We start from the raw sequence: 9,705 nt of genomic DNA, 5'->3' as shown, positions 1-9,705 counted from the left end.
AGTGTATCTGCCTGTCCCTCTGCGTGGTCTCCCACACACACATATTATTGTGTCTGTCTGCCTGTCTGTGTGGTCCCCCCCACACACACAGTGTGTCTGCCTGTCCCTCTGCGTGGTCTCCCCCACACACACTGTGTCTGCCTGTCCCTCTGTGTGGTCTCCCCAACACACACTGTGTCTGACTGTCCCTCTGCGTGGTCTCCCACACACACACTGTGTCTGCCTGTCCCTCTGTGTGGTCTCCCCAACACACACTGTGTCTGACTGTCCCTCTGCGTGGTCTCCCCCACACACACTGTGTCTGCCTGTCCCTCTGCGTGGTCTCCCCAACACACACTGTGTCTGCCTGTCCCTCTGCGTGGTCTCCCACACACACACTGTGTCTGCCTGTCCCTCTGTGTGGTCTCCCCAACACACACTGTCTGACTGTCCCTCTGCGTGGTCTCCCCCACACACACTGTGTCTGCCTGTCCCTCTGTGTGGTCTCCCCAACACACACTGTGTCTGTCCCTCTGCGTGGTCTCCCACACACACACTGTGTCTGCCTGTCCCTCTGCGTGGTCTCCCCAACACACACTGTCTGACTGTCCCTCTGCGTGGTCTCCCCAACACACACTGTCTGACTGTCCCTCTGCGTGGTCTCCCCAACACACACTGTGTCTGCCTGTCCCTCTGCGTGGTCTCCCCCACACACACTGTGTCTGCCTGTCCCTCTGCGTGGTCTCCCCCCCACACACAGTGTGTCTGACTGTCCCTCTGCGTGGTCCCCCCCACACACTATCTGCCTGTCCCTCTGCGTGGTCTCCCCACACACTGTGTCTGCCTGTCCCTCTGCGTGGTCTCCCTGAGGCTTAGTGGGAGCCCATGAGGTCTGTCCAGGGCCTGCGGGTGTCCCGGGTCCCGGCCTGGCCCCTCAGCTTTTCAGTTTTGTTGGGGCTGGGCCTCTGCTTCTCCCCCTTCACGTGAGCCTGGCACCCAGTGCCTCCCACCCTTGCCCTGGGGGACGCTGGGGAGATGTCGTGTGTCGCCCCCCACCGTGTCCCCAGAGAGCACCCCAAGGCTGTGCCCAGGCACCAGAATGTGACAATTCTCTTTATTGGGGGGGGGGGAGGCAGGTCGTCCTCAGGGCCCCGGGCCATTCACTGCACCAAGTTTCCTGTCAGGAGAGGTGGCGGCTGAGGTGGCCAGGCGCCCACCAGCCCGGGGTCCCCAGTTCAGGGTCTGAGGTCAGCTGCACACGGGGGCTTCTGGGGAGGGTGGGCTTGGCCCTCGTCTCCTGCCTGAGCTCTGTGTTGGTGCCTCTGCGGAGGGTGAGTGGGGCCGGGCTCCAGGGCTGGTGGAGAGGGAGCCTGGGGCTCCTGGCCCTGAGGGGCCGCCCAAGGTCACCCAGTGTCAACCTAGCTCCTGGGGCTGGGCCATGTGACCTGGACTCCTTGGCCGTGGGCCTGTGGGGGCGGCGTCCCTGATCTGACCCCACCTGGTCTCTGGTCTCAGTCCCTTCAGAGAGCAGGTGTCCTAAGTGGCCTCTTCCAACCCCCTCACAGCAGCCAGGGTCCCTGCAGTCACCTGAGGACTTACCTCCCCCCAGGGAGCCAGGGTCCCCGCGGTCACCTGAGGACTTGGCCCCCCAGGAGCTGGAGTCCCCGCGGTCATGGTCCCCGCGGTCACCTGAGGACTTGCCCATGTTCTGTAGAATCTTGTCCAGCACAGACAGCTTGTACTGGTCATTCTTGGCACCCTTCTTCCCTGCAGGCAGGGGCCAGGCATGGGGACGGGGCAGGGATGGGGGCCAGGGATGGGGACAGGGCCAGGGGCCAGGCTTGGGGACGGGGTGGGGGCATGGCAATGGGGACAGGGCAGGGTCCAGGCATGGGAACAGGAATGGGGCGGAGGCCAGGCATGGGGACAGGGTGGGGGCCAGGCATGGGGATGAGGATGGGGTGGGGGCCAAGCATGGGGACGGGGCAGGGGTGGGGGCCAGGCATGGGGACGGGGCAGAGGTGGGGGCCAGGCATGGGGACATGGCAGGGGTGGGGGCCAGGCATGGGGACATGGCAGGGGTGGGGGCCAGGCATGGGGCAGGAGGTAGGGGCCCGGCATGGGGACGGGGCAGGTGTGGGGGCCAGGCATGGGGACGGGGCAGGGGGTGGGATGTGTTGGGGGGGGATTCAGGGGTATGGGCCTGGGCTCAGGTGGGGACTGGGGGTGTAGACAGGGCAGGGGTGGGGGCCTAGGCTGGACGCCGGGCGTTGGTGCTTGAGGTAATCAGCTTTGAGGTGTCTGCAGCTGGGGCATGAGTGACGCTCCCTGGCTCCACAGCCTGCTCCCCAAAGCTGAGCTTCTGCCACCAGGTGCTGGGTCTCGAACCCAGGTCGTTGCAGGGCCCTCACTACAGCCAGTGCACTGTCTCCCCAGGGCAGGTCAGTGCTGTGTGGTCACTGGCTAGGCGCTCAGCATCTCTGACCATCGGGGAGCCCCTGTGGAGTGCTTTGCTGGGTCGTGGGGGACAGATGGAGCCGAGTGTGGGGTGTCCCTGGGGAGATCCCCGTCTTGGGGAGACCCCATGCCTGGGGAGACCCTGTCTCTAGTGAGACCCTGTCCATGGGGAGACCCTGTGCCTGGGGAGACCCCGTCCCTGGAGAGACCCTGTGCCTTGGGACATCCCGTCCCTGGGGAGACCCCGTCTCTCGTGAGACTCTGCCATCACCAGAACTGCCCACTCCTAGGGAGAGACAGGACACTGGGCAGTCCCGGCAGCTGGCTGTGTCTGGCACGGTTTCTGCCAACGGCTGGTGTGCAAAGCTGGGTGGGGTGTGAAGCCCAGGGCGAGGCTGCCCTGGCATCCACTCTCCGTGACCCCCCTGCTCCCCGCCCCCAGTGTGACCCTCTGTCCACGTCCTCACCAGCTCTGTCTCAGAGCAGTGCCCGCTGCTCTCAGCCTCGCAGAAACCCAAGAACCAGGGCCCCCCACGCCACCCCCTCGGGCAGGGCTGGGGTGCCAGTCCCAGGGGGATGGAACTTGCCCTCCTTGGGATCTTTTTCCTCTTTGCCCGAGGAGAACGGTGGCTCGCGGAAAGTGCTGGAATCTTCCATTTGAAAGGTGTCCTCCATGGTGGGCTCTTGGCAGACACGGGGGCACAGGGGCAGGGACGGGTGAACAAGAGGGCACTGCACTGTGGGGGCCTCCGACCAGGCCAGGCTGACCCCTTGCCCCCCGGGCCCGGCGCAGAGCCACAGCATCTGGAGCCAGGGACCCCGCGGGGGAGGCAAGGCCCGGACACTCGTGGGGTGCTCCCTGGCCAGACAGGTGGACCCACAGCCTCAGGGACACCTCCTGACAGGGCAGAAGCTACAGGCAGGCCGGCGTGGTCAGCACCGCCCCTGGCCCACCCCCCTCACCTTCAGCTCGGCCAGGTCCCCGTCTTCTCGTCCCCCATGTCCCACCCCCACCTAGTCCCCCACCTCATCCCCTGTCCCGTCCCCACCCTCTCCCCGTGTCCCCTCTCACCGCTGTTGAGAATTTTGTCTTCTCCGCCCACGGAGAACTGTGGGCCCTCAGTGGGTGCCCGGAAGCCCTCAGCTATGCCAGCACCCAGCGCAAAGGGCTCATCCAGACCCAGGTCTTTAAGAGACGGGACACGGGGTCCTCACGGTCACTCTCTGGAACCCGGGCTGGGCTGCCCCTGCATCCAGCCACCCCGGAACCCAGCTGGGATGCTACTGGGTCGGGGTGCGGGGGCTGGGCCCAGGGACAGATGGCTCAGGGTTCTGGGAGGGCCCCTGGGTGGCCTCCACGCTCCCTGGATCCCGGGCATGTCCCCACTGTCCAGCCTCTTGTGTGACCCTGCTGGGGACAGTGCAGGCTGCGCTGGTGTGTGTGTGTGTGTGTGTGTGTGTGCCACTTCTGCGTCTGTCTGTCCCCCACCATGTGACCATCCCTGCTCAGAGCTGCGGGGTGTGGGGGGCCCTGGGGTGCTGAGCCCCGGGTCCTACAGGGCCTGGATCCCGTTTGCATCCTAGAGACCCCCCCAGGGCAGGGAGCTGTGTGCCCACAGGGCTGGGCCCTGGCTCTGGGGACGCCCAGGACCATGGGGGGATAGATGGTTCTTGCCACTACTGCCCAGGGACGGGGTGGGGGGTGGGAGACACGGGGTCCTGGGGGATGTGGGGTCCTGGGCGGTGGGGGACACGGGGCCCTAGGAAGTAGGAGACATGGACGTCTAGGGTATGGGGGGCCGCGGAGCCCAGGGTTGTGGGATGCAGGCCCTGGGGGAGGGGGACGCGGGGCCCTGGGGGAGGGGGACGCGGGGCCCTGGGGGAGGGGGACGCAGACCCTGGGGGTGGGGACGCGGGGCCCTGGGTTTGGGGGACGCAGGCCCCAGGGTGGACACTTGCTTTTCTCCTTGAGGAACTTTGTGGACAGGGCGGTTGCTGTCGTCTGTGCCTCGCTCACGGCTGACTTGTTTGCGCTCAGCATCTCTTGGACGAGAAGCTCGTCTTCGGAGGCAGACTCATCAGAGGGGAGGCTGAGGTATGCTCCCCAGCACCCTCCCCACGGGCTCTGGGCCGCCTCCGCCGGGCCCCAACAGTGGGTGCCCGCCCAGGCTCCAGGCACACAGGGGACACCGTTGACGGGAGCTGTGACTTGCGCCCCTGTCCCCACACAGCCGGCCTCCTCTCCCACCACCTGAGCTGGGCAGGGATACGGGCCCCAGGCTGGCAGGTGGTTGTGGGAACTGGGGGACGGCACAGGCCCTTGCTGGACACACCAGCCCACACCTGCCGCCTCCCTGCACCCCTGCACAAGCTGCGATCGGTGGGGCACGCGGAGCCCCACACCCACAGACCTGGTGTGGCAGGAGGACCCTCCTTAGCAAACAGTCCAGGGCTGTCCTCCTGGGCTTTGGACAAGGGTGGCATGTCCGTGGGTGCACCTGGGAGGGGCGAGGGGAACCCAGGCTGAGCCGGTGCCCACTTCCACTGCTCCCCAAAAGGTTCTGGAACCCCACCTGCCCGGACAGGAGCTCACAGAGCTCTGGGTGTGAGTTCTCACCTAAGGACACTGGAGGCTTGGCCTGGGGACAGTGGAGTCTGGGCCTGGGGACAGTGGGGTCTGGGTCTGGGGACAGTGGGGTCTGGGCCTGGGGACAGTGGGGTCTGGGCCTGGGGACAGTGGGGTCGGCCTGGGGACAGTGGGGTCTGGGGACAGTGGGGTCTGGGCCTGGAGACTGTTATCTGGGGACATGGGGTCAGCCTGGGGAGAGTGGGGTCTGGGCCTGGGGACAGTGGGGTCTGGGCCTGGGGACAGTGGGGTCTGGGTCTGGGGATAGTGGGGTCTGGGCCTGGGGACAGTGGGGTCTGGGCCTGGGGACAGTGGTATCTGGGGACATGGGGTCAGCCTGGGGACAGTGGGGTCTGGGGACAGTGGGGTCTGGGTCTGGGGACAGTGGGGTCTGGGTCTGGGGACAGTGGGGTCTGGGCCTGGGGACATTGGTATCTGGGGACATGGGGTCGGCCTGGGGACAGTGGGGTCTGGGCCTGGGGACAGTGGGGTCTGGGCCTGGGGACAGTGGGGTCTGGGTCTGGGGACAGTGGGGTCTGGGGACAGTGGGGGTCTGGGCCTGGGGACAGTGGGGCCTGGGCCTGGGGACAGTGGGGTCTGGGCCTGGGAACAGTGGGGTCTGGGTCTGGGAACAGTGGGGTCTGGGCCTGGGGACAGTGGGGTCTGGGGACAGTGGGGCCTGCGGCTGGGGACAGTGGGGTCCGGCCGTGGGCCCTGAGCTGACACTGGAGTCCTGGCCTGTGGTCCCTGTCCTGTCACACAGACAGGCAGACTGCACACAGCAGCACCTGGTCACATGCTCAGAGGGAGCTGAGGTGGGGGACCCCTGCCCTGCTGTGACCCCTCCTGTCGGTGCCCCTGGGAACGTTCCAGGGCAGGATGAGAGAGGGCACAGCAGGACGGGAACTGCTGAGTGGCCCAGGGTGGGGACAGGGACAGCCCGGAGGGTCCCCCCCACCCGTCCCCATCCCATGGGCGCCCCTGCCCGGGCTGCGAGGCCGCACCCTCCCTGTGGGGTGAGGCGCAGGTGACCGCCGGGCACCTGAGGTCATGTTAATGGGCTGGGGCACTGCCCCCCGCCAGCACAGCAGAAGCAGCGCCGTCACCACTGCCCCCCGAGTCTCCGCCATCTTCCTCCAGCCGCTCAGCTCCTCCACCTGGTCGCCAGGGTCTCGGAACCTGGAGCCTGTGACGTCACTGCAGGAAGTGGCCTCGTGTGGGTGGGGGAGGGTGCCCGGGACCTGTGAGGTCACAGCAGGAAGTGGCCTGAGCGTGGACGCTGCTGGGGTCACACGCACCAGTGGTCTCCGCCAGGGCCTCCCCGGGGTGGGGGCCGAGTCTGGGACATACACCCTCAGACCCTGGGGCTGAGCCCCCACCTGTTCTCACCCCCATTCTTTACTTTGGTCGTAAGTAGAACTGGCCCCCGGCCCCCGTCACCCCCCAGTATCCCCTCGCGGCGATTCTCAGGTTTGTTCCCCCACCCTGCTGTGGACACAGACCCTGCCCGCAGCTGGGCTCAGTCCACCATCAGAAAGGATGCTCAGCCGTCAGCAGGCTGTGGCTGACAGCACCCAAGCCGTGGGCACCGCTTGTGAAGGGAGCGGGGGGGGGGGGGAGTGAGGGGCTCCCAGGGTGGGGGATTGTGTCCCCCCCAGAATGAACCCAGCATGTCCCCAATCAGCAAACCAGGTGCTGAGAGGCTGTGCAGAGAAGGGGCTCTGCCCACGGCTGGGGGGACGCAGACGGGCAGCCCCTGCGGACACTGTGTGGACAGTCCTTAGACAGACAGACATGGAGTCACCTCACGACCCAGCAGTGCCCCTCTCAGCATGGACCCCGTGGACACTCAGACGCTCATGGGAAGGGGCACCGGCCCCCTGTGGACACAGCCCGGATGCCCATCAGCAGGTGACTGGGTAAAGAAGTTATGGGATATAGAGTCCATGGAGTACTACTCTGCCATCAAAATGATGATATTGTGTTCTTTGGGACAAAATGGACTGGACTGCAGTGATGATGCTCAGTGAGATCATTCAAGAGATGAGAGACGCCTCGGCTGGTTTCAGTCATGTGGAATCTAGAGCACTGACTCACACAGACCTGGATAACGAGCCAAAAAATCAAGCTGTTTCTCTCTTGTTTTAGATTTTTAAATGATCTTTCTTTACTATTGGGTTGAGAAACCAGAAATTTAGAGGAAGGGCAGGGGGTGGCGAGGGAGAGACAGAGAGACCCCTGCAGCCCTGCCTCACCACTTGGGAAGCTTCCCCCTGCAGGCAGGGATCAGGGGCTTGAACCCGGGTCCGCGGACACCGGAACAAGTGTGCTCAGCCAGTGCGCCCCCACCCAGCCCCAAACAAGCTTTCTGAGATTCGGGAGAGTTCTGGTGGTTCTGTGGAAGGTGGAGGGTGGGGACATGCTGGCGGCGTGTGGAGTGGAGCTAGACCCTGTCGCCTGCTGGCTGTCTTCTTCAGCTCACTTTGGTTTTTAATCTTTATTTATTATTGGATAAAGACAGAGAGAAATTGAGGGGGGAGGCAGAGGGACACCTGCAGCCCTGCCTCACCGCCTGCGAAGCCTTTCCCCCTGCAGGTGGGGACTGAGGGCTCAAACCCGGGTCCTTGCGCTCAGCCCGGTGCCCACCGCCCGGCCCCTTGGGGCCGCTTCTCACGGGTGGTGTCCTCATCTGCCTCCCCCGTGACCTGTGTCTGCCTGCCCACAGCACTGCCCGGGGAGCACACGGTGGGTCAGGAGTGCTCCTCAGCGCCCGCCGGGGTGGTCCCCACTCTCGCGCCCCTGAGCGCGTCCACGCCGTCACTCTCTGGCCCTGAAGCTTGCGGCGGCCCCGGGCGTGAGGCTCCGTCTGCCCACCTGGCCACCTCTAGGCAGGACAGGGACGAGGGCGAGTTTGTTCCGAGGTTGGTAAGTGCTGCTGGAAGCACTTTTGTGATGACAAGCCCTCATCAGGGAGGCTCACATCTGTGCCGGGCTGGCCATTGTCTTTCCTTGTCGAGATGGAGAATGGGGGGACTCGGGCGGGCGGGCATCCTGTCACGAGGCCCTGGCTGCCTCCCGCCTCAGCCGGGCCAGGCTCCCCGCATCCTGACTGGGGGTCACCTGGGGGCTGGGGGCTGCGGGGAGGGCTCTTGGCGGCATGGCTCTGGGCGCAGTGCCCTGGCTGGGTAGCTCTGCTGTGCCCACCCTCTGGGCAGTACCAACCTCTGAGCCACACAGCCACCAAAGGGGCTCTCCCCACCCCTACCCCCACCCCCCACCCCCACCCCCACCAGACCCCAAGTGTGCTTGTGGGGGAAAATGGCTGGCCTGGGGCTTGGCGGGAACCTCCTCGCCCCCCAGAGTAGACCAGGCTGCCCCTGCTGCAGGGGGTGGGGGTGTGGGGGGCAGGGGGGGCTGGAGCAGGGGAGAGCCGGCGGCCGGCCACACCCGGGGGGCAACCCCCCCCACAGCACGTCTGCAGCTGGTTTCCTTACGAAGACGGGGAGCCCAGACCCCTAATTTGAGGATGTGGACATTAGCGACGTCTTCAACACGGCAGCGCCGCTGGCTGCCAGGACGCGGACTGTTAGGAAGGAGACATTCGGGGCTCAAACAGTGGTTAATGTGCCGCCGGGCGACGTCTCCCCTGGCGGGCGTGCGGTCAGGCACGGCCTTCAGGTGTCGGGGCCTTGGGGCTGTTTGCCGAGTTGTTTGTGCCGGCTCTCCAGCCCCGCAATCTGTGTCATTGTCTTGTTACTTTTGTCTGTGGGAGCTTTAAATAGACACGCCCGCCCGGCAGCACCGCCCTGCAGCCTCCTCATCAGACACTTGTTCTGCTCGGCTCCTCCCGGGAGGACTCCAGCTGCCCCGCTGCCCGGCCGGGGCCCTCGGGGGCCCTGCGGACACGCCAAGCCCTCTGGGCGGTGGGGGGGGCACACGGCCCGGGCCGTCCCCAGCCTGGACCCTGGAACCTTCTCCTGGGAGCACGAGCGCAGATGAGAAACGTGAAGCCGCCTCTTGTGGGGAGGCAGCCGGTGGAGGACTGAGTGGAGAGCCCTGAGGCTGTCGCTATCCACCCATCCACCTGTCTGTCCATCTGTCCATCCCTCATCCAGCCATCCATCTATGCGCCCATCCATCCACCCGTCTATCCATCCAGCCATCTGTCACTCATCTGTCATCTATCTCTCTTCATCCATCCATCCACACACCCATTCACCTGCACATCCATCCGTCCGTCTATCCATCACTCATTCACCACTCCAACCACCCATCCAAGTATCCATCTACCACCCTCCCAACCATCCCACCATCCAGCCATCCTTAATCTCCCTCCCCCCCTCTCCTCTCTCCCTCTCCCTCTCTCTCTCTCTCCCTCTCCCTGTCTCTCTCTCCCTCTCCCTGTCTCTCCCTGTCTCCCTCTCTCCCTCTCTCTCTCCCTCTCTCCCTCTCCGTCTCCCTGTCTCCCTCTCTCCCTCTCTCCCTCTCTCTCTCCCTCTCTCCCTCTCCGTCTCCCTGTCTCCCTCTCTCTCCCTCTCCCTGTCTCCCTCTCTCTCTCCCTCTCTCTCTCTCCCTCTCTCTCTCTCCCTCTCTCTCTCTCCCTGTCTCCCTTTCCCTCTCCTTCTCTCCCTCTCCTCCAGGGT

General features: G+C 65.4%; 1 protein-coding gene and 2 long non-coding RNA genes across 3 annotated transcripts; 1 reads left to right on the top strand and 2 right to left on the bottom strand.

Annotated features, from left to right (window-relative positions):
- Positions 1–1,077: 1,077 nt before the first annotated feature.
- LOC132536259 (uncharacterized) lies at positions 1,078–1,742 on the bottom strand. Its single transcript, XR_009547912.1, has 2 exons — positions 1,579–1,742; positions 1,078–1,301 (listed from the first exon to the last, which is right to left on the bottom strand). It is a non-coding gene; the product is annotated as an uncharacterized LOC132536259 (long non-coding RNA).
- Positions 1,743–2,729: 987 nt separating this feature from the next.
- Positions 2,730–6,231, bottom strand: SPACA7 (sperm acrosome associated 7). The gene is made up of 5 exons (XM_060183870.1): positions 6,105–6,231; positions 4,848–4,934; positions 4,396–4,497; positions 3,509–3,622; positions 2,730–3,119 (listed from the first exon to the last, which is right to left on the bottom strand). Exons 1-5 carry the CDS (start codon positions 6,190–6,192, stop codon positions 2,935–2,937), a joined length of 576 nt encoding a protein of 191 aa, XP_060039853.1. The 5' UTR covers positions 6,193–6,231; the 3' UTR covers positions 2,730–2,934.
- Positions 5,551–7,189, top strand: LOC132536261 (uncharacterized). Its single transcript, XR_009547913.1, has 2 exons — positions 5,551–5,607; positions 5,736–7,189. It is a non-coding gene; the product is annotated as an uncharacterized LOC132536261 (long non-coding RNA).
- The last annotated feature ends 2,516 nt before the right edge of the window (positions 7,190–9,705 follow it).

The sequence above is a fragment of the Erinaceus europaeus genome, unplaced genomic scaffold, assembly GCF_950295315.1.
Source record: "Erinaceus europaeus unplaced genomic scaffold, mEriEur2.1 scaffold_698, whole genome shotgun sequence".
Classification (NCBI taxonomy): Eukaryota; Metazoa; Chordata; class Mammalia; order Eulipotyphla; family Erinaceidae; genus Erinaceus; species Erinaceus europaeus.
The sequence above is the reverse complement of the archived record's forward strand: the minus strand, read 5'-3'. Positions and strand labels throughout refer to the sequence as shown.